The sequence below is a fragment of the Exophiala aquamarina genome (genome assembly GCF_000709125.1).
Source record: "Exophiala aquamarina CBS 119918 chromosome Unknown aczIA-supercont1.2, whole genome shotgun sequence".
In the NCBI taxonomy this organism is placed as follows: Eukaryota; Fungi; Ascomycota; class Eurotiomycetes; order Chaetothyriales; family Herpotrichiellaceae; genus Exophiala; species Exophiala aquamarina.
The window spans coordinates 1692206-1719503 of NW_013550586.1; the positions used below are offsets into that span (position 1 = coordinate 1692206).

The 27298-nt window shown below is 50.2% G+C and overlaps 10 protein-coding genes across 10 annotated transcripts; 3 read left to right on the plus strand and 7 right to left on the minus strand.

Annotated features, from left to right (window-relative positions):
• Window positions 1-28: 28 nt before the first annotated feature.
• Window positions 29-1044, minus strand: A1O9_02434 (uncharacterized protein; the record flags this gene model as incomplete). The annotated part of the gene is made up of 3 exons (XM_013408008.1): window positions 29-450; window positions 512-891; window positions 959-1044. 3 exons carry the CDS (start codon window positions 1042-1044, stop codon window positions 29-31), a joined length of 888 nt encoding a protein of 295 aa, XP_013263462.1.
• A 615-nt stretch (window positions 1045-1659) lies between these two features.
• Window positions 1660-3462, plus strand: A1O9_02435 (uncharacterized protein; the record flags this gene model as incomplete). The annotated part of the gene is made up of 1 exon (XM_013408009.1): window positions 1660-3462. The coding sequence occupies one exon, from the start codon at window positions 1660-1662 to the stop codon at window positions 3460-3462; it is 1803 nt and encodes a 600-aa protein (XP_013263463.1).
• A 110-nt stretch (window positions 3463-3572) lies between these two features.
• On the minus strand, window positions 3573-5199 carry A1O9_02436 (uncharacterized protein; the record flags this gene model as incomplete). Its single annotated transcript, XM_013408010.1, has 6 exons — window positions 3573-3953; window positions 4011-4102; window positions 4154-4378; window positions 4434-4885; window positions 4937-4948; window positions 5015-5199. The coding sequence occupies 6 exons, from the start codon at window positions 5197-5199 to the stop codon at window positions 3573-3575; spliced, it is 1347 nt and encodes a 448-aa protein (XP_013263464.1).
• A 647-nt stretch (window positions 5200-5846) lies between these two features.
• A1O9_02437 (uncharacterized protein) lies at window positions 5847-6752 on the plus strand (the record flags this gene model as incomplete). The annotated part of the gene is made up of 1 exon (XM_013408011.1): window positions 5847-6752. The coding sequence occupies one exon, from the start codon at window positions 5847-5849 to the stop codon at window positions 6750-6752; it is 906 nt and encodes a 301-aa protein (XP_013263465.1).
• A 501-nt stretch (window positions 6753-7253) lies between these two features.
• A1O9_02438 (uncharacterized protein) lies at window positions 7254-8821 on the minus strand (the record flags this gene model as incomplete). The annotated part of the gene is made up of 2 exons (XM_013408012.1): window positions 7254-8138; window positions 8204-8821. The coding sequence occupies 2 exons, from the start codon at window positions 8819-8821 to the stop codon at window positions 7254-7256; spliced, it is 1503 nt and encodes a 500-aa protein (XP_013263466.1).
• Window positions 8822-9697: 876 nt separating this feature from the next.
• A1O9_02439 (transketolase) lies at window positions 9698-12089 on the plus strand (the record flags this gene model as incomplete). The annotated part of the gene is made up of 4 exons (XM_013408013.1): window positions 9698-9894; window positions 9948-10057; window positions 10116-11116; window positions 11172-12089. 4 exons carry the CDS (start codon window positions 9698-9700, stop codon window positions 12087-12089), a joined length of 2226 nt encoding a protein of 741 aa, XP_013263467.1.
• A 3471-nt stretch (window positions 12090-15560) lies between these two features.
• A1O9_02440 (uncharacterized protein) lies at window positions 15561-16787 on the minus strand (the record flags this gene model as incomplete). Its single annotated transcript, XM_013408014.1, has 5 exons — window positions 15561-15962; window positions 16018-16093; window positions 16141-16234; window positions 16286-16580; window positions 16629-16787. 5 exons carry the CDS (start codon window positions 16785-16787, stop codon window positions 15561-15563), a joined length of 1026 nt encoding a protein of 341 aa, XP_013263468.1.
• Window positions 16788-17337: 550 nt separating this feature from the next.
• On the minus strand, window positions 17338-18958 carry A1O9_02441 (uncharacterized protein; the record flags this gene model as incomplete). Its single annotated transcript, XM_013408015.1, has 3 exons — window positions 17338-18403; window positions 18463-18682; window positions 18751-18958. The coding sequence occupies 3 exons, from the start codon at window positions 18956-18958 to the stop codon at window positions 17338-17340; spliced, it is 1494 nt and encodes a 497-aa protein (XP_013263469.1).
• An 820-nt stretch (window positions 18959-19778) lies between these two features.
• On the minus strand, window positions 19779-21746 carry A1O9_02442 (uncharacterized protein; the record flags this gene model as incomplete). The annotated part of the gene is made up of 9 exons (XM_013408016.1): window positions 19779-19843; window positions 19895-20073; window positions 20128-20232; window positions 20282-20393; window positions 20444-20667; window positions 20716-20790; window positions 20843-21055; window positions 21139-21282; window positions 21334-21746. The coding sequence occupies 9 exons, from the start codon at window positions 21744-21746 to the stop codon at window positions 19779-19781; spliced, it is 1530 nt and encodes a 509-aa protein (XP_013263470.1).
• Window positions 21747-23302: 1556 nt separating this feature from the next.
• A1O9_02443 (non-histone chromosomal protein 6) lies at window positions 23303-23577 on the minus strand (the record flags this gene model as incomplete). The annotated part of the gene is made up of 2 exons (XM_013408017.1): window positions 23303-23466; window positions 23517-23577. The coding sequence occupies 2 exons, from the start codon at window positions 23575-23577 to the stop codon at window positions 23303-23305; spliced, it is 225 nt and encodes a 74-aa protein (XP_013263471.1).
• Between the last annotated feature and the right edge of the window lie 3721 nt (window positions 23578-27298).

The window sequence follows — 27298 nt, forward strand, 5'->3', positions numbered from 1 at the left end:
ATACTTTTAGTACTACATATGTAGTATACTATGTATGTACACCCGCCTGCGTCACCCATGCCTGATTACTACTTCCCACAATATCAATCCAACGCTCAGCTTCTGCTCGCAATATTTGAATACCTTCGTCAATCAGTTGCGTTAGCGATCTATGTTTCGAGTTCTCTCTCAGGTACTCATTCCAGGGCTCCAATAGCAGCTTGTTGACATTGATTTTGGTAACCCCAGCACGGACGCAGTCTCTCATCAACTCTGGTGAGAAGTCGTTGGTCCCGTGCAGCACCAGGCTGGCCTGACCATTGAGCTGTGTAGCGATACTGTGGAGCCTTGGAAAGTCAAGCTGCGGCCCATCTGGCCCGTAGTCTCCGTGGATATTCCCCACTGACGGTGCGAGCATGTCGATCTCTGTGTCGAGGAAGTCTTCAACATCTGTAGCGCTTGTTAATAACGCTGTTTTGGCGTCAGCGAACATTTTCCTGTTAAGCTCGTTTATATGGTACCAAGTGTTTACCTTCCAAATCCCCCGTATCTGCAATTCCGTCCTCGCTACCATTGATCCGTCCACTCTCTGCCTCCACAGCAATACCCTTCGCATGACACAGGGCGGCCAATTTCCTCGTCTCGCTTAGATTTTCGAATATGTTGTGGTGGCTCATGTCGACCATGATTGAGTCGACCGGGAGCGAATCGATTACATGTCGAATTTGCTTTTTGTCCTGTGCGTGGTCAATGTGCACTGAAATCGGCACTGTGGCACTATTGGCAGCAGCGGATGCCGCCCATACAAGTGAAGGCAGCTGTGTAAGAGTGGATGGGAACAGGAGGAGGATCAAGGGCGAGTGCTTTGCTTCTGCTGCTTGTACTAGGGCGGTGATATGCTCGACATTGTACCTACATAGTACCGAAAGAAGCACCAGTGTTAGTGGAATGTCTGCAAGGGCCTTTCCTTGACACTTACGCAATTGCGGCAAGTACACCATACGATCCGGCCGCTGCGGCTTTCAGAATGTTCAATGTCTTATTCCCTTTCGTGGAAGAGATCATTTTTGCTATCGTTTATGGCTTAGTGCGAAATTCATTGATACACACAATACTTATTTGGGTTATGTCCTCAGGACCATATATGAAGCAGGGAGATTGACAACGAGAAAGAGAAAATGCGGGTATATAGAGATGTATATAGCATGTGTTTTGCACTAATTATCGTCTCGTTTACTTGTACTTAGTGTTACAAGTATTCGCACCTACTCGTCAACTTTGTCATGGCGTTCGCTTAATGGCAATGGCAAGGCCGCTGAGCCATAGGAGTGGCGCTTGCCTCGCTTGTCTCGTTACGAGCTGCAAGACCTGTAATTACCCCGCATTTAAGCTTACACTCAACAGTTGCTCCTGCCTCGATGCGAAGGCGTTTTCTCTCTTCCCACCAGAATTCTTTCTTGTCGTTATGGCTGCCGTGAAAGTCGTAACGGACCCTCTTGCAAGTCCACGGGTTCAGAAGCCGCGACAGTCTCGAGCACGTGGTTTGCGGACTTCAACAGGTTGGTACGCTCACTCAATATTTTATCCACCAGGCGTCTACAACCCTCCGACTGATGGTGCGTAAACAGCCTCACATGCCGCCAAAGGCGGGTCAAATGTGACGAGGGTAGACCTGTCTGTATGAGATGTACGAAAGCGTCTCGAGAATGTGTCTACAGCCAGAAGCAGCACAGGACGTGTCATTATGATGGTGTCGTCGGAACTGGCAGGGCGTCCAATTCAACCAGGGACCAGAACCGGACAGATCCCAGTATTGACGAGCAAGTCACTAGAAGTGAAGGCGATATTACAAACGCTTTCCAGGTCTTGCATGGCTTGCCAGAGGACACTGGGTCAGCACGAGGGATAGCAAATTCGAACCAGGAACCATTCCTCGACAACAGAGTGTATGGGAATGGTGCTTCATTCGCTGAGTTCGAACTCTCACCCTTCACTTTTTCCTCGGCCGTGTCTCCTGGAACTGCACCTTTCCAATGGTATGATCTTCTTGCTCAGGATGCTTTGATCAACTTCGAGAAGCACTCCTTGCTACATCACGATACTCAATGGGAGTTCGATCCCAGAAGCCTGTCCCGAAGACCTAGTATCTCTCAAGCCGTGCCTGAGAACGTAATCGAGGATTTGATGAGGCCAGATAAAACAGCAGGGACAGAAAGTAACTGTACATATGAACAGCTGGGGGGGGAAAGCAACCCCAAGTTCAATGAACCCTGGAATACCCCAGAACCCATTATTCTCCAGGATGAGGAGGCTCTATACTTGCAATGTTATGTTAGGGATGTCGCACCTATTCTTGACTTGTTCGATTCAGAAAAGCACTTTGGCAGCATCGTACCTCACCTGGCATTGAGAAACCTTGGTTTGATGAAAGCCCTTCTCGCAGTCGCTGCTAGGTATGTCTCCTTGAAGTTGTTCGACGCTGAGGATCGAGATAATTCAACTCCTGCGGCGGCGACAGGAGTTGCTGATCCCCAGAAACACCACAGGCAAGCTGCAACGCAGTATTACTATGAAACTCTGGGATACCTAGCTAGGGCAATGCAGCTCCCGAGCTACACACGCAGCTCAGAAATTCTTGCCACTGCGATCATGATAAGTACCTATGAAATGTTCGACGGCTCTAAAGATGAATGGGAGCGACATCTTCGCGGTGCCTTTTGGATTCAAAGATCCCAAGATAACGACGGCGAATCTAGTGGCATTCGAGAGGCAGTATGGTGGGCCTGGGTGAGGCAAGATATCTGGGCAGCATTGCGGGAACGAAGACGGACCCTTACAATTTGGAGGCCAAAGAAGCCGCTAGCTTCCCTAAACGCAAATGAGCTTGCAACAAGGGTTGTGTATCTACTTGCTAAGGCAATATGTTACGCATCAAAAGAGGCTGTTGAATCCCAGGATCTTGGAAAGAGACTCGCGGAAGGCAATCATTTGCTTCAAACACTGGAAGACTGGTTTGCCGCTCTTCCTCCATCTTACGATCCAATTCAGACTGCAGGCGAGTCAGAGGGCGCGTTCCAAACTATCTGGATCCATCCCCCGTCCCATGCGGCGGCGGTTCAGACATATTGCCTCGCTAAAATCCTTATCTCACTAAACAAACCGTCTGCAGGAAGTGTGTCTGCATATCATGAATGTCAAAATGTGTTGAGGGACGCTTCAAGGACCATTTACGGTCTCGCAAAAGCACCACATGCTACTGACCCCGCCTCTGCTTTTGTCAGTTTTCAGTGCTTGTATGGTGGTAAGCAAGTTGCACCCTCCTTGACATCCTACGTACTAATTTACGCAGCTGGTCAATGTTTACGAACAGTAACACAACAACAAGAATTCATTGATCTTCTAAAGTTATCTATCGAAAATTGCAGGTTTGCTCCCAAGTCACTAATTGACGACTTGCGAGCGATGTGGAAGGAACATACCTAAACGATGAATGTCCCCTGTGTAGTGGCTTGCGATAGCATCAAGAGTCTTCCTTCACGCCTTCCCTTTCCTGACAAGTACATGCATCACAGCATACACAACTACCCCAAGACCTAGAAGGCCAGAGATGACGCCAAAGCCCATGGCGTATTGAGGGCTATCTGCTGAGGGGAAAGATAGGCTCCATATATTTGAGCCAGATTTCCCATTGCATTCACCAGTGCCAGTGCAACAGCTCGAACTTCTGGTTCCATTGAACCAAAGGTCGAAGAGGCGAAAGATAGAGAGAGTGCATTTGAAGACCACAAACCCGCTGCCATCAGAACGAGGAGCGCATACCGGGCGGTAAAATTGTGAATAATGCACACAATTATCGAGGTGATCATTGAGAACGTCAGCCAGGCTGATATCACAATGCCCCTCCACGTTGGGATACGATCCGAAAAGTAACCAGTCACTGCAGTGCAGACAAAAGCTACTGCATAAATCGGGACCTGCCAGTGAAATCAGTAAATTTTCTGGTCTGCGATACATTGGGGACCTCGGCTTACAGTCATATACTGGGCTTGAACTGTCGATGTGTATCCCAAGTTGTGAACCAATGTTGGGTAAAAATAGCTGAGAGTTGAGGATCCAACAATGACTAAAAATTTGGTCAGTCGGCAGATCACTTCGGTGTCAAGGCAATGCTTACCCATGTAGCCCAGAATAAAGCCCCAGGTCCTCCAGTCCTTCAGTGCCAACCAGAAGGATCTGGCCTTGGAAATTTTTGGCCCATGCTCAGTGCGGACTGTGACACCCTCGTCAAGCAGTCGAGCAATTGCAATAGCCCGCTCACGCTCAGTCAATCGCTTGGAGGTTGCAGGAAAGTCGAGTAGAATGAAGCCAGAAACTCCAGCCCAGCCAATGGTGGCAACGCCTAATTGCACAATTAATAACAGTGGAAGGGGATAAAAGGGGCTCTGCGGACTTACCTTCCACGATGAACAACCACCTCCATCCACGCAAGCCGTGAGCTCCTTCCAGTCCGCCAGTGATCGCACCAGCTAGGAGACCTCCAAAGGCTCCCGAGAGAATGGCGGCACTGATGAAGACAGCAAATCGTTTTGATTGCTCGCTTCGCTTGTACCACGAGCTAATAATGAGCAATATCCCTGGTGCAAATCCGGCTTCTAGGATACCGACGAAAATACGTAGAATGATGAGATGGTGGTAGGTATTGATAGCAGCCATTGCGCATGTCAGTCCACCCCAAATTACCATGATCGCGGGCAAGTAACGAGATGGACGACTTCGGACAAGGATCATATTACTTGGTGCCTCGAAAATGACGTATCCGACGAAGAAAACGACCAGAGCGACTGAGTATTCGCTGGAGGACAATTCCAAGTCATCAGCCATACCAGCAATTTTAGCGTTCCCAATACTATAGCATTGTTAGATAGCGATCAGGTTGGATATGGCAGCCGTCTCTCACTTGGTACGGTCCCTATCATGACGAGACCAGTCAGTTCCAGTGATTCCAGGGCATCCAACGTAGCAGAAGTGTACTCACATGTAGGATAGCAGATACATGAGCCAGATTGTCGGCAGGAGAAACAGGTCAATCTTCCGGACCAACTTTGCTTCCTCCTCCTTAGTGAAGGTGACTCCACCGAGCTGTACTTGCTCGACCTCATCTCGCTCGATCTCGTCACAATCGAGGTCGACCTTGTTGTCTGGTCGGACAGGGAAAGTCATTCTAGCGATATCTCTGTGGTCGAAGATGAAGAACTGCGTTTGTGTAACTATACTATAATGATGAATTTGAGATTTTGTTGCCATCTTGCGGCGATCGCATCTTCTTCATATAGGCATTGTCATGGAACTCGAAGAACACCAAAAAGTGCGTACGATGATGGGAGGAGATCTGGGGCAGTCCGGGGGGACCTACATTGCCACCATTCGTGTTCGGTGGACTGGTCCAACCAAATATTGAAACGAGCACTCCAGGAAAGTGTAAATGTCAAATATGACTCGATGCGATGCGCGAGATGCATGTTGACGGAGGCATCCCCAGCATCTCGTTTTGATTTGTGGATGATCCCCTTTGTATAACCGAGCCCCTTTTGTCTGCCAGGGTTGTGCTCGATGCGAAGAAAAACTCTCCATGATCTAGATGCTTGATCATGAGTACTAATTATGTGTTGAAGAGAGTTTGCCAGTCCAACCGAGTGGAAGATTGATCTGGCAATACTTCATAAGCACGGGCGAGTCCAACACGTCAAGGCCCAACTCGCTTATTCTCCCTTTAAACACCATTCAACGTTCCCGCTTACCCTCGACTCATGTCGTTTCTGGGATCTTTTCCTGCACATAGACGAGTTGTCTTCAGAAGACCCAACAAGATGGCCCCAATCGCCATAGAGCCTATTATCATAGTTCCAGCGACCACGAATGGCGCTGTCGACGGGATTGATGTACAGACGGAAAACCAACCTTCAATGGAGTCACAGTCAAAATCGACCTTACCTCCACGGGGATATCACTGGAGGGTAACCCTAGAGGACAAAGTCATTGCCATCACTGGTGCCAACCGAGGAATCGGCCTCGGTATCGCTGAAGTCTGTCTCGCGAATGCTGCCTCTACCGTGTATTCGCTGGATCTCCTCGAGCCTAGCGAAGAATTCGAATCCATCCAAAAAGCCAATCCGGGCCGACTACGATACATCCACTGCGACGTAACGAACGAAATTAGCATCACCAATGCCATCGACGCTATCGTGTCGGACGCGGGCCGCATCGACGGCCTCGTGGCTAACGCCGGCATGACGAAGCATCAACCAGCACTCGACTTCGACAGACCCCAGCTTGAAAAATTGTTCAACCTCAACGTGTTCGGAGCATATTTCTGCGCAACCATCGTTGCGAAGAAATTCATTGAGCTCGGAATCAAGGGATCCATTGTCTTCACGGCTTCGATGACGTCCCACAGGCCCAATCGCGCAGCTCCTTCAGCACCCTACGGTGCAACCAAGGCTGCTGTGCGGAACATAACGCATACTTTGGCGATGGAGTGGGCGGAACATGGCATTAGGGTCAACAGTATCAGCCCAGGTTTCGTCAAGACTGCAATGACTTACTTCGTGGACCAGTCGCCCGACTGGGCTTTGAAGACGAAGTATTACGGCGGCATGCCCCGGTTGGCGGAGCCAAAGGAGTTGGGTGGAGCGTATGTCTATTTGCTCAGTGATGCCGCCAGTTACACGACAGGAATAGATATTCCTGTTGCGGGTATTGTGGGCGCTTGGTAGTGGTTTTGGTAGACTTATAAACTTATGAAAATAGATTATTCATTTATTATCCAAGAACTTCAACCGTATTCTGGCGTTTGAAAAATCCTGCGAAGATGCAGTGATTCAGAAATGTAGCAGGACTACGCGTGCTCCAACTTTAAACACTTATACGGTAGATCCGTCTAAGGGGGCATAGACCAGAGATGAAGGAACTACTCAGAGGGATACTATTATTTTCGGGCATTGGAAGGTAAATATAGCCTTTTGAGTACTCCTTCTATATTATATGAAAAATAACAACTTATGTAGCTGTGAAGTTGATGAGGATAAGTACTAGTAACTATTATCCTCGGGCCTCATAATCCGGTCCCCACGGAACCCTCCTGATCACACTGATCGGGCGCAGCCTCGACAAAATTACTAGTCCCCTCGTCCCAGGAAAACTCCCTTAGTTGAATCCCATATGGTTTCTGTGTTTCACCATGGTTAGTCAGGGTTATTTCCTCTCGGAACACCAAATCATGCCAAGAAAATCCCAAAACTCACCGGTTCAAGGAGGTAAAGGGTGTGCAGCGGGATATCTCGCTTCACCAGGGCGGGTGTCTCGCTCAGATCGCGAAAGTACGCAAGCAGCACACGAAGGACAGCGACACCAGCGATTAAAAGCACATGGTCGTGTAGTCTTTCGAGCTCTAGGATTGTCCACTGGATGCGGTGAGCGATTTCACTGTGGCTCTCTTCGTGGGCGAATGCAGGAGGTTGCGTGCTGGCGTCTTGGTTCTGGGTCTCACTCTTGCTGCTGCTGTTATCCTGAGAAGGGCTGAATGAGTCCAGCATGTGCAGGTGCTTTACTAGGTATTGGGGCTGTGAGAACCCACTGGAGGTTTCTCGACTGCGCACTGCCCGCGAGGCCCAGACCTGGAAGTTGGGAGAAGTGCACTGGCTCGCGATGTTTTGTTTTCCGTCGCTGTGGCTCGTACGTAACGTTGAAGTTCTCTGATCGCGCCACATTATTCTGTGTTTATCGATGAAAGCGGTTAAAGCAGTCGCATACTTCCGACCGTGGTCGCTCAGGTGAGGGTCGGCGGTGTCCTCACCGAATTCGTCATCTTGAGATTCCCCTCTCCGTGTCAGCCATATTTGGCGCGGCTGTAGGTGAAAATTCTGGATATACTGGACGGTCTTGAACGCCAGGTAGCCCTGGATGTTGTGCATCACGAACTTCCGGCCGACATCGATCATCTTGCAGAAGGACCATCCAAGGGCCTCCTCCGCACTGCCGAGCGGAACGTACTTCTTGGAGTACATCACCACTCGCTCTTTGAAATCTGCTAGCGATGCAATGGGGTTGTGGCCCTTGTAGTCTGGCCCTGAAAGCTTGAGTCTCATGTTGGATTCAAGGAGCTGTATCCTCAATGCATTAGTCGCAGCAGGAGGAGTGCTTTGAGAATGGGGATGATTGGTCTTACGTCTTCATCGAAACACTGGCTCTCCAAGAAAAGGACATCAATCTCGTCTCCAGCTCTCTGCCTCACTCGATCGACGACAGTCCGCCGTCGGGGCACAGTCGTGTTCGTAGCATCGAATAACGCTACCGAGCCCCCCTCCAGCAGCAAGAAATCAAGCAGCTCTTCTAAAGTGCCCATCGCAGCGACTTCCCTGATCTTTGAAGCCTTTGGGTCGCTTGGGTCGAAGAAGCTGGCGGAATGCTCCTGGGCCCCTGCATATAAATTGTTCAAAGCTCTTCGCTTGTTGCCGACGTTGAATATCTTCGTGTCATACTGTAGCCAGTTGAGATACCGGCACAGCTTGCGTGCGATGTAGCTTTTGCCACGAGCTGGTAGTCCCACGAGGACGATGATCAGCTTGGAACTCCAAGGGCCAGACCTCGGCAGCGTCGTCGGAGCTGGTGAAGGCGTCCTTCTTCTGACGGCAACACGCTTTTCTGGTTTGAGTAGATCGCCATCAGCCTGTCGTTTTCGCTTGGAGCTGCTTGACATTAGCCTTGCTCCTGGTGGGAACTGGTCAACGAGTGAGGCCGGAAGGACCGGCGAGGTTCTATGAAGATCTACGCAAGTGATGGACATTTTTCAATGCCTGAGGCAGCAGCAAACAACGTGAAAGGTTGACTAGGATGAGGGAGCACCTGGTGACAGTCTAGTCTTCATATTAAGGTGAGATCGGTGTATCATGTTATGACTCAGTATTATGACTCAGAATGGGCGAATGGGCGGGAACACTTGTTGAACATGAATTCTCGACATCGGCGATATGTCTCTCCTGCAAAGGTTCGGTTTCCATTTCAACATATTACCTAGAGGCCATAAACTTGGCTACAGCGAATTGTCCGGTTGAAGGTGTCCGATTGCTGCCTATAATACATGGGCACCCCCCTCCCAGAGGTCGCTTCGGGGCATTTGTTGTAACACCGAGTTAGCGAGCCAACTGCGGAGCACAGCTTCCCTTGGGGGTTTTCGCCACACAAGCGAGCTCCCCACTGGGAGATTTCGAGCCGAAAGGAAATGCTGAGTCCTGGGGGGAAAGCGAGACGTGGCTGGCTCCAAAATCTGGAGTTCGGGACGAGACATACTGACATATTACTAGAGGCTCGTACCGAGGTATACCAACCCCAATGCTCTGGAAAACCTCAGAACAACCTTCCGTGTAGCTTCTCAACGAATGCGTCAGCTATCACCTTCACACAAACGAGTATTGCTCTTCTCTCGCCGTCAATGGAGCGCTGGCCTGGGGACACTCGTGGTCTGGTCTGCTCGGGAAGAAGGATGGCGGGTTCAAAGCAAATATGATGCATATTGTCCTTGAGACCTCGAAGCGATGCCAGTGTCCGACCGCCTCTTCTTCAAAGAGGAGATCGAAATATAAGGCAAGATGGATACTCCCAATCTACGTCAAGCATCAACTTCTTCTTGCGATATCCCAACGTCTACAACAATTTTCATAAAATGGCGCCTTCTTTGGAATACTATGAAGCTGTCTCGGGAGGGGAACTCCCGGTTAAAGCTATCCCGACCAAAACCAATGGAGTCGAAGCTGTTAGCGGCCTGCAACTAGATCAGAGTGAGAAACATGAGATTATTCTTAAGACTTTCCGAGCGTTTATCGCCGATCTATGTCAGCAATTCGGAGGCGGGCATCCTGGGTAAGCTTTGGCGTTTGCTAGCAGCTAGACTTCGTCACTGACTGAGACCACAGCGGTGCAATGGGAATGGCTGCTATTGGAATCGCGCTATACAAATATGTCATGAAGTATTCTCCTACAAACGTAGGGTTCTTCAATCGAGATCGTTTCGTCCTATCAAATGGTAAGTCGGCTATTCTGTCTACTAAAGGTCCCCCGTATGCCTAATTAGTACTGCATAGGACACACATGCTTGTTTCAGTATCTGTTTATGCACCTTGTGGGCTTCAAATCCATGACGATGGAGCAACTCAAGAGCTATCACTCCGACCGAACCGACTCTCTGGCTCCTGGCCATCCAGAGATCGAGAATGAAGGCGTGGAAGTGACGACGGGTCCACTCGGACAGGGTGTAGCGAATGCAGTTGGCCTCGCCATGGCCACAAAACACCTTGGTGCGACATACAACCGCCCAGGCCACACCGTCGTCGACAATATGACGTGGTGTATGATTGGCGACGCATGTCTTCAAGAAGGCGTTGCTCTTGAGGCCGTTGCGCTAGCTGGGCATTGGAAGCTCAACAATTTAGCGATTCTCTACGACAACAACAATATCACTTGCGATGGCTCCGCAGATGTGGCTTGTACGGAGGATATCGATGCGAAGATGCAAGCATGTGGTTGGAATGTGATCGATGTCTACGACGGAGACCACAATGTCACAGGGATCGTACAAGCATTGCTGACCGCACGAATCAGCCAGAAACCAACCTTTATCAACATCAGAACCATCATCGGAATCGGGAGCGCTGCAACTAACAACGCCAAAGCTCATGGTGCTGCTTTCGGAGTTGACGACGTCGCCCAGATCAAGAGGAATTTTGGCCTTGACCCAGAGAAGCACTTTGAAATCTCGAAAGACATCTACGGCTTCTTTGAGGATGTTAAACATCGCGGTGAGAGCCTCGAGGCTGAGTGGAGCGCCACGGTCAAGGATTACGAAGCGCAGTATCCCGAGCTTGCAGCTGAATTCAAGCTTCGAGTCCAAGGGAAGATGCCCGTCGACTGGACTAAGTTCATTCCTTCAAAGGACCAATTGCCCACCAAACCAACGGCATCACGCAAGTCTGCAGGCATTGTCTGCAACTCTCTCGCGGAAAACATGTCGAACTTTCTCGTCGGAACGGCCGACCTCACGCCTTCGGTGAACTTGAGCTACAAACAACAGGTGGATTTCCAATCAGTATGTCCCACCCCTTTCTCTCCAGTACCTCCAAACCCTACTAACAACCTCTTAGCCCGACTTCGTAGCGGCATGCGGGATGACGGGAGCCTACTCCGGCCGCTATATCCACTACGGGATCCGGGAGCACGCGATGTGCGCGATCTCGAACGGACTCGTGGCCTTCAACAGGGGAACCTTCCTTCCCGTGACGAGCACATTCTTCATGTTCTACATCTACGCAGCCCCAGCGGTACGTATGGGCGCGCTGCAAGGGCTCCAACAAATCCACATCGCAACGCACGACAGTATCGGTACAGGCGAAGACGGGCCGACGCATCAGCCCATCGCCCTACCCGCACTCTACCGCGCGATGCCCAACCTGCTGTACATCCGCCCGTGCGATAGTGAGGAAGTAGCCGGGGCGTTCATCACCGCGATTAAGGCAACGTCCACCCCGAGCATCATTTCCCTCTCCCGCCAGAACTTGACGCAGTTCCCGGAATACTCGCACCGCGACGGCGTCCAGAGGGGCGCCTACGTCTTCATCGAAGACGCGGCTGCAGATATCACGCTCATCGGCATCGGCTCGGAGATGGGCTTCGCCGTCTCAACACGCACCCTCCTCAAGGAGAGATATAACATCAACGCCCGAATTGTCAGCTTCCCTTGCCAGCGGCTCTTCGAGCAGCAATCGCGCGACTACAAGGAATCCGTGCTGCGCTACAAATCTTCGTGTCCGATCGTCGTCATCGAAGCCTACGCCGTAAACGGCTGGGAGCGGTACGCAGACGCAGGAGTAAGCATGAAATCCTTTGGGAAGTCGCTTCCCGGAGATGTCGCGTATAGGCATTTCGGGTTTGAGCCGAGTGTTATGTCGCAGAAGATTAAGGGGTTCGTCGAGGAGGTGAGGGCGATGGACGGTGGGGTGCGCGCTCTGAGAGGTGAGTTTAGGGATCTGAATGGCGTGATGGGTTTTGGCTTCGAGCATTGAGCACTAGAATCCTTGATATCGGTGATACAGGAAATACTTTTTCAACTTGAGTTTGAATTACGATGTAGATGGGGAGAACAGAATTTCTTTTTGGGAAACCTTATGAAGTACGTATTGCGAAAGGGACCACATTGACTGGCTATAGACCTGATTCAAATTCGCTAACTGTTAAGCAGAGCATCACACTGCCAGACATGGTTTAGCAGACTCGGCCAAATAACAGCCACACCTTTCTCCATCACCCGTGAATCAACGCAGGTATGCCATAGAGATGGCCAACGAAACAAGCAAGACAGCAACGCTGAGCCAGGGGCCCCTCCATAGCACCAAGGAACGGGGCGGAGACGCAGCCGAGCCAAACACCAGCGCTGTCTCTGTTGGCGTTCCAGGTCCAGCGGGCACCAGGGGCGTTGTGCCAGCCGCGGACCATGCACCGTTAGCGCTCCCGTTTGAACTGCTCAAGGAACTGTTCGTCAGCGTGAGTGTCAGTGTGGCCGTAGTCACTGCCGCTGCCTCGCCAGTTACAGCGTCTGCTGTGCCGGAGAAAGGGAACGAGGTCGGGAAGGAGTATGGTTGGGCATCATGGGTGCCTGTATCCCTTCCTGCCGTATTCGCATCTGCGGCCACGGTAGCGCTAGCCTGATACCAATCTTTGACGTCCGTCTGCAACGCTTGGATCTCACTCTTGCATGGAATCGTGAGCGTCGTAAGGATTTCTTTGTCATTCGTCCCGGCAACTTCATGCCATTCGCTCCAGCCTTCCGTCCCATAATCATCTGATGGCGAGGACGGGTCCCAGTGCTCGGGTCCACCGCGGCAGCTGTTCCCGCATGATACAACCGTAGTCGTCATGGGAACGCTTGGTTGAGGGAGATGTGTGCATCCGCAATACAGAAGTGTGATAGTTGTGCTGAGGCATGTTGGTGTGGGTGTTGGACAGATTGAGGGGTGGACTGGGCAGATGGTTGTGTAGCTTGTGGAGATCACCGTTGGCCAGAGTACGGTTGGTGCTAGCCCTGGAGCGGTGCTGGGAGTTGGCGCGAAGGATAGAGATGAAGGGGTGATATTGGTCCCGATCGTGGTGCTGCCAAGCGTAAGGTTGATGGCATATGATGCAGAAGTTGAGCTCGTCAATGACAAACTCATGCTTGATATTTCTGATGAAGTTCCGGGTGTTTCTGGCGTTGAAGATAATGATGTTGTTGAGCTCCTGCTCGGTCCTATACCACCTCCATTGGTGGATGAGACGCTAGGGCTGCTCATTACAGTGCCAGTGGAAGTCGAGCTTGAGCTGGAGGATCCCGACTCTGCATCAAGGATCGTGTTGTTGTACACAGTAACTATGATCACCTCTCCATCGTTCTCAGTGGTGAATTGTCGTTTCCCCTTTAGCAGTGCTAAGGAGATGGAGAGCGAGGGTTGTAGAATAGTAGCGACCCCACCACATTTCTGGGTTGGATCTCCCGGACAGGGTGTATTGCATGCCGAATCTGGGTATTTGATATAGTCGGTGTCAGGATTGGGAATGGTGTCGCTGTACGAGGAGCAATAGCATTGACTGTGCAGCATTTCAATTAGTGGTTCTACTGAAAAGATACGTCCAATTCCAGTCAAAGAGAATTGGAAGAGTAGAAGAATACTTACGTTGCATAGATAGCAACATACTGCTGTTCACGCGAACTGCACAGCTCAACACATTCGTTAATGGACATGGACAAAGAAATGTCGTTGATGATGAAGGAATTGCCGAACGCAGTGTTTAGTCGGGGACCCAAACATCCAGCATAACGAAATTCATCCACTACCAGCGGACCTGGGAGACTTGGGGTCGGCATAGCTATTTCTGTTGTTGTTACGACTGAAGCACTAGTGGGAACAGGTGGTGAATCGGGAAGAGTGGCTGTAGAAATAGTGTCAATGCTGCCGGTTGGCATCACGACAGCTGTAGTGGCCGAGGATTCATGCTGGAATTGAGAAGTCGTCGAAAAGAATGTCGAGAAGAGACTCGACGATGGGCTGACGGATAATGATGTACTGGCAGGCGGCGGAACGTGCGTAGGAGAAGGCAGGGGTGGCAATATAGTCGTCGATGTGAATTGGATGGGAGACGAGGGCAATCCGCTTGTCATCGTCGTGGAGCTGCTAGGAGGTCCTGAACTGGTCACCTGCATTGGTATTATTGTTACTAGAGGAGGTAATGAGTGCGTAGTGAGACTTGAAGTTGGCAACCCTGTCGTGGAAGGAGTCTGGACACTAGACGGCGGCGGGATTGGGCTAGTGGTTGAAGGTAACGAAACATGGGTAGTGTAGCTGGAAGTTGGTATTGATGTGATCCTCGTCGAAGTGTTGGGTGGAGATTGAGGTGTGGGGGTGGGTTGTTGGACGGATGTGCTGGGAAGCAGTGTCAAAGATGTGGTCGTGGTTGACAGATGGGGGAACACCCATGGCGTTTGCATACTCGTAATGAAAGTATTCGAAAATGAATATGTGTTCATGGCAGTTGCATGGCTCGTTGTGCTAGGTTCTGTATGGACAGACGTAGTTGGGGGCTGAGTGCTGAGGGTCGTAGAGCTGCTGTTGATAGTGCCACTTATAATAATGCTCGATGACATTGTAGGAGAAGGAGGTGTGGAAGTCGACGCAGGTGGTATCTGTGTGGATGATGCGGGGGTAGAGCTCGACATCATAATTGAGCCAGATGATGAGATTATGGTGGTGGAACCTAGCCTTGACGACGCGGCAGAAGACGTCGAAGTTGGTATTGGGTTGGTATTCATGGTGCTCTCTGCTGGATGCGCTGTTGACGTTGTTCCTTTGCCGACGCCATTGGTAAAAGACCCAACTGGCGTTTCTGAGATGAGTGAAAGAGATGTACTAGTTGTTTCAGATGGGTTGATATAGGTCTGTGGCGTGACCACTGTGGAAACAAACGGAGGAGTGCTGCTGCTTGACGGTTGATTGTTTGGATTGTCTGTGGCTTGAGGGTATGCATAATAAATCAGTCGAGCGCCGTTGAAGCCGGCGTTGCTAGGAGTACTTGCAACGCTTCGCTTCCAGTAGCATGCTTTAGAACTGATTTGATAGGCAACACCTCCACACACATTGGATGTGACGTTGACGTTCCAATAGGTACATCCTGCAACGCAGTCCTCAAATGAGTTAACGAGGAACGCTGGATAAGGCTTGCCGAGGTCGCTGCCACCAGGGTTCACGCCACATTCGATCTCATATTTCAAGTCGCTGGACTGGACAACTGTGAAGTTGTACGTTGGGCAGAGTGTTGTACTCGGGGTCGGAGCAGGGCCATTGTCCGGTATCTGAGTTGCCTGTGTTGGCTGCAGGCTTGCTATATATGGGGTCGAGGTTCCATTTCCGCTCGAACTGGAGTCCACTAATTGATATACCCTGATAGAGTTCACTTGCCAATAACTGGATATATCAGCTAAATCTTTCGTGTAGAGGGTTTAGGGCTTACGAAGCTTGGAAAGCGGACGGTGCCGTGGCGACGTATGCCGAACATGATGAGAAGCCGGTGAGAGTAGCGCATGAATTAACAGTCGAGTTCCATACACTCGCGGCCCCTGCATACTCGCCGCAAAATGCATTGTTGAGGATGATTTTATGGGACTGAAAGTGCTCATCAATCACACAGGCACCCTGCATATGAGCTTGTGGTAAACCCCAACTCGCAGGATTGGGATTGGGACTGTTGTTGACAATATCGCTCGGGATCTCGCCTCTTGGGAAGAACCAGATTCTGATGTATTCAGAAGTCCATTGCATTGCATACACGCCGCCACCGATTGCATTGAAGCCGGCTCCGAAACTAGAAGGTCGATTGTCGCTAATTCCACAGCCAACGTTATAGCCAGGCTAAAGATAATCAGCTCAACAAGTCAGGCGCTACTATCTTAGATGACCAACATACGTAATATGCACAGTTAGTAGTCTGGAGCTGACCGGTCATCAATCTTCTATCGCCCGAAATTGTACAGTTGGGATTCCTGCTTTATTAGTATCCAGTCTCAATCCAATCGAATGTTGATCTTACGTATGTAAGGTCATGCCATTGTGGTCCACCAGGTTGACGCCTTCCATAATATCGATCTCTCCGTTGTATGGCCAGTTCGGTCCCAGCGTCCAGACTATGTCCTGTCAAAGCCACGCACACATTTAAAAGTGGGGACTGAACGTACAAGCAGGCCAGCTGCCGCAGACACCAGCCGGTGAATGCTTGAAGTCGCCAATAAACAGCCCGTGAGTCCAAGACCTTTTAGTTGATATCCTCACGCTGGGTCGACCGGCTGCTTGAGTGGAGCCGATTAAGCTAGTGTGGTCGGAGCCTATGTATGCTGGCTGTCCATCCGTTGCATTGATCAGACCGGTGAGTTGAGCTGAGGACCGACTGTAATATCTGCGATTCATGAGCAGGTAAGGCAAACTGGAGAGATTGGGTACTTGCGTGACAAAACCGCCAGTGGGGTCGCCACCCTGTGATGTTCAGCTTTATAAATGATAGTGTCCCTCCGAGTTACCCACGGTGAAAAAATCCCATCCATCAAAGAAATTGTTTCCTGAATACTCGGCATCCAATTGATATGTGGAGCCCGTAATGGCCCAGACATACTGTACATACACGAAAGAAATGAAAAGGGCTGGCAGGCGCAAGTAACGAATGAAAGGAGAGCGTACAGCCATGATCGGCGACAGCGAGTGCGACTTGCAGGCTTCCAGTGAAAGCACGTTATAACGAGAAACGCAGCCATGTTTGAAGAAAGTCTTGATAACGTGGGAAGAATTCCAATGCGAGGCTCGCGAAGAATGTTGGCACAACATTGCCGTGAAGAAGGGATAACCCCTTTCTATTTGTTACTTGGCGCTGCTTGGAACCACAGGTGGTTCTACGCATTGAAAAGGCTCCAACTCGTGTCTGAAGTATTCCAAGCCCTCTTCATCCAACTTTGTTGGATCATCGCGTAATGCAGGAGACTTGCTTACTATTTGGTTTGGTTAGATTGGCGCCATATAGTTGAAACCGAGTGACACATAGTAGGACGCAGGCATGCAAGACTGCACTGGCATGTTTCAATGTCACCGAATATCTAGGATAGAGGACAAATCGACAACTATCGCGAACTTCCGGCAGCGGCTCTGGTAGTTGTCTGGTTCATTTCAAGGCCGAGTGTCCATATCCATTGCCGGAAGCACATTTTCGAGATTCGCCGCATGTACCCCAATGATATAGATGTCAGCCACCCTTCTCGGCGAGTTTAATGCTCGGTTGAAGTTCTGCATCCAGTTGTACAGCTTCTTCGCCTTGTACACTCTGAGGCACAGGCTTGGACACCTCTTTCCGCATTTTAGCACCCCCATGCCAGCCCACCCAGCGCTTCTCATGGGGGCCTCGAATCAAGCAGAGGAGGATTGCCACTGCAACGAAGGCAACACTCGCCGACCCCGAGGCATACCATCCGGAAGCTGCATAGAGAGAATTGCCCACAGCTGTACCCATCAACTGGCCAGAGAAGACACTTACCATGTAAGCAGTATTGACGCGGTTTCTCGCTTTAGGCGCAACCGCATAAATCGCTGTACGGTTTGCGATCTGGCTCGTCTGATTGCCGATGTCGATAAGGATCGCCTGGATGATGGGTCCCACGATGGTGTGTTTGCCGGAGTAGGTGCCGATGGCGACACCCAGTATGCATATGATCTCGCCGATGACGATGGAGAACCATGGTTCATGTTTTTCCATCACTGTCCGGGCGAAGATGGGGCCCCATACCATGCTGCCCATGCCGCAGAGGGCGAATAGGCCGATTATGACGGAGTTAAAGCCATAAATGGGTCCGACAAGGAGGAATGTGAGTGTTGTCCAGTAGCTAGTAAAACAAGACGCAGTGAAGAATCCAATCAAGCACGCTTGGATGATGACTGGGTGGCGGAATGCAAGCTTCAGGATGTCCAACAAGAGCGATGGATATCTCTTCCAGATGGCCTTGCCAGGGTCGGTGGCGGGGTAATCTGGCATGAACAGGTAAAGCAAAATTAAGATAAGATACTGCAGTCCAAATGATATCCAGTAAATGTACCGCCAACCGACGTACTGTGCCACGATTCCTGCCAGGAGTCGAGCGATGAGCATACCTAGTAGCATACCAGAAACGACGATTGAGAGGGAAGTCGATCGACGGTGAGGCGGTGCCATGTCACCGACCAATGGCAACATTAATTGAGGCGTCACGGTTGTGGCGCCGGTGATAAAGGTGAAGACGCCAAAGAGAATAAAGGAGTCTGTCACGCAGAGCCCAATCCTAGCCTTCGGTCAATGATCTTCCCTTGAGGGTTGGTAGAGAGTGACAGAATAATTTACCATAGCGTGGCCGTAAACCAGACGAGCCACAGGGTGTAAGCTCTCCTTTTGACTAGGTCACCCAGAGGACACAAGAACAGTAATCCTGCAGCATATCCTGCTTGGGCCAAGGTTGGAATGTAAGAAGCCTCCTGGTCTGTGACATTGAAGTCGTCGGCCAGTAAGTTCAAAATAGGGTGGGTATAGTACAAATTCGCTACTGTGAAACAGCCCGCAAATGCTAGACCATGACGAATCTAGGTCAGCGTGTACATTAGGTATGAGAGGGGACGAAAGACTCAGTCTTACCAAACAACAGATTGAGTCCTATAGAGAACTTGAACGGTTTCTGTGGGTCATATCGACACCTCGGCGGAATGTATGTAAACCTGTCATACACAGCTTGAACGGTTCTTCTTGTCCCATTTTCTTGGGCTTCCTGCAAAGCCTGGCTCGGACCATCTGCTGGTGTCGCTAGCTGCTCGTTGGCGGCTGATACTGGGGCTGTCTGCACCATGATTGAGCGCGTGAGCCATGGTACAGGAAAAGGATGAAGGAGAGAATGGAAGGAGTGTCCCTCTCCGTTTTCATGATTATGTTTCTTAGGGTTTGCTAACATGGAAGAATTGGAGATGGTGTTATCTGACCCATGCAGGATAATACCCAGGCGCGGACTAGCTGGCGTTGACTCCAAATGACGTGAGGATTGATCGGATGAGGACAATAGATCTGGTGAATGGCTGAAAGATCAGCCGAGAGGATGCCGTGATTGCCGATCAAGTTTTACGATAGGCGGGAGATCGCCCTTTGCCAGGGAGGACCGTTACGCCGGGAACTCAGGCGAATGGGCCCTATCCGCGGAAGCCTTGGGAACACGAGAAGGATTAGACTTAGATCAAAGCTTATAGGGCTCAAGCAAGTGATTTGGTAAGGCTAGCAGGAGGAGAACGCTGAGACTCCTCATGCTCAACTATATCACAACCGTATCTGCGAGGAAAGGCCAATCGGACCATATAAAAAAGAAACCCACCCTATTACAATACGAATAATATCCGGTGCTTTGCGACTCACTTGCTCGGCTGGAAACAGAGCAACCAAGAGTTCCTGCCAAAACTGGTCATACAGCAAGTCGAACAAGACTGACCTGAGAAATCAGATTAAGAAATGAGAACAAAAGAAAAAATACCGGGTATTCAAGGACAAAGCCTCGCCTTTGCTGCGCTTGCTAATGCTCAAAAGGTTGATCAAGAAAATAGCACAATCTGGCCGCCCCTTTTTTGTAATCGAATCGTTGAGTCATTGATGGTCGTTAGGGTCATAAAACGCTGTCGTTGAGCTTATTTCGCTGCCTTGCGGTATTCTTCGCCGAAATCTTCGACAGTATTGACAAAGTCTTCAGCATCTAGAGCCAGTCAGCCTCATAGACTCACGGACCATTAGCGGGCTCGTCTACCTTGGACTAGTTCAAAATCAAGAAAATGTTCCCCGTTTGCTGCAACGTGGGGTGTATAGTCGGAAGAAAAGACGTGTCGCCGTAAATCAGCAAGGTATACTGTCGAGCTGTTCTCTGAATAACGACACCAAGTTGGGGAAGTGATGCAATGAGTAATGAATGCGGTCCAGATTGGTGTGCTGCAAAGAGAATCAGAATTGTAGTGAATGATATATGGATCCGAAAGCGCATACTTCTCCATTTCTCCTTTCAAAACCGAAGCCTCCAACCGGAGCGCATCGGTGCCTCGATCGCGATAAACACGTAGCGCATGCTTGTATCCGCTATCTCGAATTGCACTGGTCCTATTAGTATGCATTTCCCGTCACACACGGAGGCAGCACGGACCCAGAAAAATAACTCTTCTCTTCTGCGAGATCGTGGTCGAGACTGTTTCTGATGTGTCTGCTGCTGTCATGTGATCGGAGCGACAAGAAGGTGCAATGATAGACAATGAGCCCTGTAGTGGCACTTAGTATTCCGCCAAGAAGAATTTGATTTGAATCATACACTCAATTGCGGTGAACTTGAGACTTGCCCAAACGGTGTTCGCGGCCTCAGGTGTGGGCCTGCAGAGATAGAGAAAAGGTCCAGATCTCCTCATGTGCAGGTCGCTGAGTGCCATACAAGACCATCTTTGGCCACGTTTACCCTCCGTCCATTCACAGGCAATCTTGGCTCGATAGTCCCTCGCCCGCCAAAAAAAAGTAGTTCGGAGACCGCCAGGAAATTTGCTACAGCAAATGGTCAGCCGGATTTCTTCCAGGTTGCGCGAGACATACAGCTTGAGTATAGGATCGAAGTCGGCATCCGGCCAGCTGCGTCCACTCCGTGACCCTTCTCCAAAGCAGCGTGAACTGATTTTACATTGTCAGTACCCACCCTCGCTTGGGAAACTTGGCGTCTTACATTTCGGTTGACTCTTCAAGTGAGGTTGAGGGTAGATTATTGTAGATACTAAATGCCCAATGGGTCGATTCGGGTTCGATACTGGATGCATGACTGATCGTCGAAAAGGTGGTAGTGGGAGACCCTGTAGGTGGGCTAGGAACCGCTTGGTGTTTCAGCGAGTCATAGCTGTCATGGGATGTCGTAGGAGACAGGGGACGTTGAGTCTGTGGTCTCACGCGTTCCTGAGATCGTGGTTGCCGGAGAATCGCTGCACGAGATCAGTCTAAATATCTTCTCTATCTCGATCGTGGGACTCCATACCAGACTGGGCTGGCACCAGAGCCAGGTTGGCAAAGGCATCCGTGGCTGAAATTAGGGCTCTGTTGTCGCGTTGTAGTGATTGTAGGTCGTTGATCTCATGGCGTAGATTGTCAATATGGCGGCGGCTATATGTTTGCCTATATTTGGGCTCTCAGCATCAATTGGGAAGAATGGCGACGAGGTCCTACTTTTTCAACGCCTTGCAAAGACCGTAGATGAATAATTGATATGTCTCGAGTCGTAAGTGTAGAGACTGCTTTCCCATCTCGGCGCAATACCTTACAACTTCCTTCCATGCCCTCCGATAATCTCCTCCCGTCCGGCTCTTTGGTATCTTCCCGAGGATCGTCCAGACATCTTGCAGGGTGAAAGCGACACTGTTCTGAAGAAGACCCAAGTCATCAGCAAAGGATCTGGAGACCTTTCCTTGAACGGCGTCGATTTGAGCAGCGAGTTCACGCAGAGCCCAGCTGAGGTTGTTCAGGCCAGTAATTGATAATGTTAGATCCTGCACGTTATCCTTGTCAAAGTTTCGGATTTGGCTAAGAATGTCGGAAATGTCCTGGGCCCTGCCCGCCTCTCCGTCGAGTATTAACTCCATTCATGGTAAATCAAGACAGAGACTGAGAAAGACAAAGAGAAAGCAGAACAGTTCGACCCGTGATGAGGCTCCTTTGTGTAGAGTTTGGTGCAGCAGAGAAGAAGAGAGTGGTAAGTCGTAGGCTAGTCGTGGCGGTATGAATTAGTGTTCTCGTAATACGTGGAGACGAGTTGTCATGCAGGTAGATTGACGTGTCAAGCGGACAGTAGGCTAGACCGATGGCTTGCTGCCGCTGCTGCATGGCCTACTGAGGGCCTGACATGCGCCGATTTGTTGCACGACTCGGTTCCCATGAACTGTTGCACCACAAGCTCTTTGCTGGTACTTGTCATGCTTGGTACGAGTTTTAAATGACCCTCGGCCCCCAGTGAGTTGAAATTTTCCTCTCTAGAAGCCCAAGGAGATTTGCAGCTGGGACTCTGGGAGATTTGTTGCTGCACCTCTGAATCAGAGCTGGATCTTCGTCCTGCTGCAGGAGTTGGTGCCTAAGCCTGGGCAGTGACCAGTGGCCATAGTCTTTGCCTCCTCAGGCTTGAACTTACCACCTAGGGAAGCGAAACCTCTCAGGTAGCTCGACGTGGACTTACATATAGCCTCCAGCAGGACCTATTACCTCTGAATCTAATCGATGTGTACATTTGTTGATTGCTTCAGCGTGCTGATGATCTGGACACGTCTCAGATAGCTACCAATCAGGTCGTCCGTGGTCGTCCGTGGTTGTCCGTGCATGTTTTAGGTTAACCGGTGAGGAGATTTGCTCATCATGCCACAGGGAGACCGGGTCATGATGGCAACTTTTCATATCGTGCAAAGATGTTCTTCTGAGCAGAATGCTATGTTGAGGAAGAGGAGAGAAGAAGGCTATTTAATGTTGGCGGGAGGTTGGAACAGAAGCCTGGCCTTGTGCCTGGTTGCTGCCTGAGGCTATGGCCAAGCATTGAGTCACAAGAGGGGGGCCAAAAATGTGATGAGTTTGGAGCACTCGGTAGGTACCGAGTATGCGACAAATCCCAATGCTTCATTAATAGGGCTCAGGGGATTCATTACCACGTGGCTGGCTGTTGTGCCTCTGGCCATGTGCACGGCCTCCGGGTTAAGACGGTTAAGCTGAGGGCGTCTCGTCTGGGTTACCCAGAACCATGTTCAGGGAGGATCTACATGTCTAGTAAGAAACGAACTAGGACTAGAGACAGTGTGCCAGATATCACATTGCATAAGAGCTAGTATACAGCGGGTCGTTTAGTTATGCTTCATCACATTATGCAGTTGCAGATGCTTGCTCATGATCTCTTACAAGCTTGATCATGAGCGAACCGAAAACCATGGGTGTTGGCCTTCTGATGGACTGCATTCCCCGTCATTTTGACGCATAATGAATGATGACCGTGTCACTCCGGAACCCCTTTGACCAGCCCACCATTGCTAACAGACATGAAGGACAATAGGAAACCCCCCGAAGTAAGTTCATACCACCATCGGTAGACCTTGTAGCAGCCGAATGAGGGAAGAGAACTATCTAGTCAGAGGTCTCATCATCATCCTGGGCCTGTGTATGGTCAGTCATGGCCAATCTGAGATCGAAAATAGTGAACGCTTACGTTGTACTTGGCTTTCTCGTCTTCGTAGCGTTTCTTGTCATTCGCGGCCTTCTTCTCATATGGCTCGCGCTGCTTCTCGGTCAACGCCTTCCATCGATCACCGAGGACCTTGCCGACTTGGCCTATGAGGTAATGAGCGGTTGGTTCCTCGTGCTAGACGTGGCCATCTTACCAAAGGTAATGCCTGGATTCTCTTCACGGACATTCTCACGCTGATCGTTGGCGAAGAACATGTAGGCAGAGAGACCGCGCTTGGGAGCGTTAGGGTCTGGAAGAATCAGCCACGCGCGTCAGAAGGGTGGTGTTTGGTACAAACCCTTCTTCTTCTTCTCGGCACCACGTCCCTTAGACTTGGCAGAGGCCTTGGAGCTTGCTTTAGGCATGTTGATTTGCTTTGGTGTGAGTTGGAAGGAGGTTGGAGAGAACCAGAGGCTATTCTTGACTTTGTGGAGGTCAGTTCACTGCTAGGTCGCGCGACGCTTGGAGGAAACACAAGAGCACAATAGATTAGGTGGGAGTGGGTTGTGAAGGGGCGCGCGCAAGGGAGAGAAACGAGCTAGACCAGCGATGAGAAAGAATTCGCATCGTTATGGCAGCCAGAAGTGGTGGTCGCGCGGTGTATTGATACAGCGCAGGTAAACAGAATGTTTTGAACTCATGCATTGGGAGCAATAACGCGTCTTTGAGAGTGAAAGCAGGTCGCAAGGATGTCGGATGACTTACCAGCGAGATGGAAACGCGTCAGGGAAGGTGAGTTGGTTGTTGGGAGCTGTGGTGGTGGTGGTTAGCCAGAGTCAATCGCGCGGTGAGGATAAGGGCGACGATGAGGTCGGGTGAAGGTGCAATTAGAGTGGAAAGATGAGCAAGAGAGCATTTCGAACGGGAGTTTTGACGGGGAACAAATGGGAAAGTGAATTGGGAATGGAGGCGACGAGGTGGAAAATTCAAATGGGAGAGAGAATTGATGTGTGCATAGTACGCGCAGAGGCGTATGAGTACTTACTGTGTGGATGGTAGAGAGTGCCAGCAAAGAGCAGTGAGCAGTGAGCAGGCGAGAGTACAGCGCAGAGTGGTGGTGGTGGTGGTAGTAGGAGTGGTGGTAGGAGTGGTGGTAGTAGGAGAGAGGGCGAGGACTGAGGACTGTGAGGAGAGCAGCAGCTTTTGGGTGCGGCGGGCCAAACTCCCTGTGAATTCTGTGATCTCAGCCCGGCAACTCTGCACTGACTGCGTGGGTGATCTGATCTCCTCACGCCTAGATCAAAATCGCCGGTCTGACACAGATTACCTGCCGGGATCTCACGGTGGGCTGGTGTCACCTACTGTCATTTCATTCCATCCTCCCTCCCTCTGCACCTGCTGCTGTCACCACACATACAAACACGCGCACTATTGGCCCTGCACCTGCCTTGTTATTCCTACTAGCAAGCAAGCAGTAACCCACCTTGATTTCCTAAGTAACAGCAACTGTAAGGAGTATCTGCCCTTCCCCTCCCCTTCTCACCCCTTCTGCCAATGCTGCCTTCTCTTCTCTTCCTTCCTCGTCTCCTTCCTTTCTGTCACTTCCCCCTCCTGTCACCCACCTTCCCTCTCACCCTGTCTATCTTCCTTCGCCTTCACCTTGCATGGAGACCATCCCGCCAAGCCACGGATCCCCCTCATTATTACTAGGGGACGAGGTAGTCGTAGTGAACCTATGCACCTGTGTACCTGCTTCCTCTGTATCAGTGGCAGCTAATCATTAATGGTGGTACTGCGTTTCTCTATCAATTATAGCTTCTGTCACGCAATAACTAACTCGTATGCGCTGCTAAATACCCTTCGATGTACGAGTACTGCGTACCGATAGCTTGCCGCTGCATTCTAATTCCCTGTCTCCGTCTGCGTCTCCGCGCCTTGTCAAACTGTCCTTCCAGCTCACCACCCCCTTACTCAGCCCTGATTTAGACTCAGACTCTCGTATCTCCTCTCCCACCTCCATGGCAGCTGGTCCCTCTGACATTGGTTGTCATCGTCCCCAAGCGACGTCCGCTTTCTCTGCCATCTAACCAACCATTAAACCCTTATTTCCAGCTCCCGTCCCCACTGCTAATGCATGAAAGCCTTCGCCTCCTTCAGTCTTACATGCCTTCCGAGTAGCCACCCTCCAGAGTACTGCCCTGCAAATGCTGTCGTTGTTACTCGTACTATTCTTTGTGTAGTACGAGGTATCAGGTATCCACACTGGCAACTCTGTGCTTCGGAAGCTGACTCGGATCTTTGGCTGCTGGCCTGCACAACGTCCAAACCATTGTCTTCCCTTGCCTTGCGCGCCTTGATTCAGTTTGTGGTACCGTATGGAGTAAGTGTACGGAGTAAGTGTACGGAGTACATTCAGGACACCAGCGTTAGTCCTCAGTATCCTTGTGCATCTACCAGGATACCTAGGCACCTTACGCAGCTTGTCCCACACCTATTGCGGATTATATTTCCCGGGGAAGGACTTGCGCAAGGATGAATCGCTGGTGTGAACATGGTTGAGTCACGTGAGTAAAGTTCTGGCCGAGCACTCGCTCACTTCCTGAGCATCTAGACAGCCAGCTTCTTTTCAACCCAAAATATCATGTGGCATCTCTCGAAGGGCAATGCTAGAACCCAAGCCACCAACACCGCAACTAGTTCCACATACTTATTCTTCTTTCGTCCGTATCCTTATAGTCTATAATATCCAGCTTCGAGAGCCAATGAATAAAGATGCAACTCAGGCATGCTTGAGATAATTCGGCCTCATGGGAATAATAGTAGCGTGGCCCGGACCAGTATTTGTTGGCAAGGAAGAGCCCTATACTATAGATGATATATTTCTCTTAGTTATGACGATGGAAATAAAATCCTCACCAGCCTCTTCTTCTCGACCAAGTCTAGCGATTTTGCGAGGATGAACAGATATATTTTTAAATAAACATTGCTGCTTTCGCAATCGACCATAGGATGTGGAAAACAGGGCTTCCCGTTCGCTCAGCCGTACTTAAGCCACATGCCGGTCAGTTAGTACTAAAGTGGGTGACCATTTGGGAATCCTGGCTGTTGATTGTTTTTTTGCGTTTCTGGGCAAACTTATTGGCTTGTGGTGGTGGATTTAGTCTTTTTTATGCCACTCTACAACTCTCAACACTATATCTAATACTCGCCAAGGCTCAGTCTGATATAGGCCCTGGTGGCTGCAGATAGGCCGTAGAAGAGGTCGCGCCTTGCGAACATGCAGGCTCATAAGACCAATCTCAATATAGCATACTTTCTGTCTGACAAGAAAATGTCACCTTATTAGTCTTTTTTGGCAGTCTGACACTGAGAATCACGTGTCCCGGCAATGTCACGTGAGTTTTCCAATTCGAGGTTCGAAGAGTGAATTCACTGCTGGAAGAAAGAAATAGTAGAAGACACAGGGGACAGTGCTCGCTGTCAATGCAGGATCTTGACGCGGCAGCCTGCAGCGAAGTTGATGAATATTCTTTTCAGACTTTTTCTGTATGAATGAGCGGACAGTTCTTGGCAAGTGATGAAAAGAACAGACCAACCCCGCCAACTTTGCCGAAAAGCTGTACATCTCGATTCTCCATGACTTTTTTGCAACCGAATTCTCCCCAACACTGCACCACACTGATACCCATGCAAATCTACCAATCATCTCTTGCCTGATCTGCCTTTTTGGGCTATCTGGCACAATTCCATTCATTACTCAGAGCGTGTATTCATGATAGAATAGAGCAACAGGAAGAACCTAGTCCCCTGCAGCGTACCGAGGTCACCAGCTTCGACATCTCTGACTCATCCCACCCACCTAATTCGACGGTACTCCTTTGGCATAAGAGTCACGTGGTCGAATATGATGTCCAGCCAGCTCGAGTTGTATCAAGGCGCTATCATTTTCTCTTGACGAAGGAAGGTTAAATTCGGGATTGACAGTAAAGGCTCAAC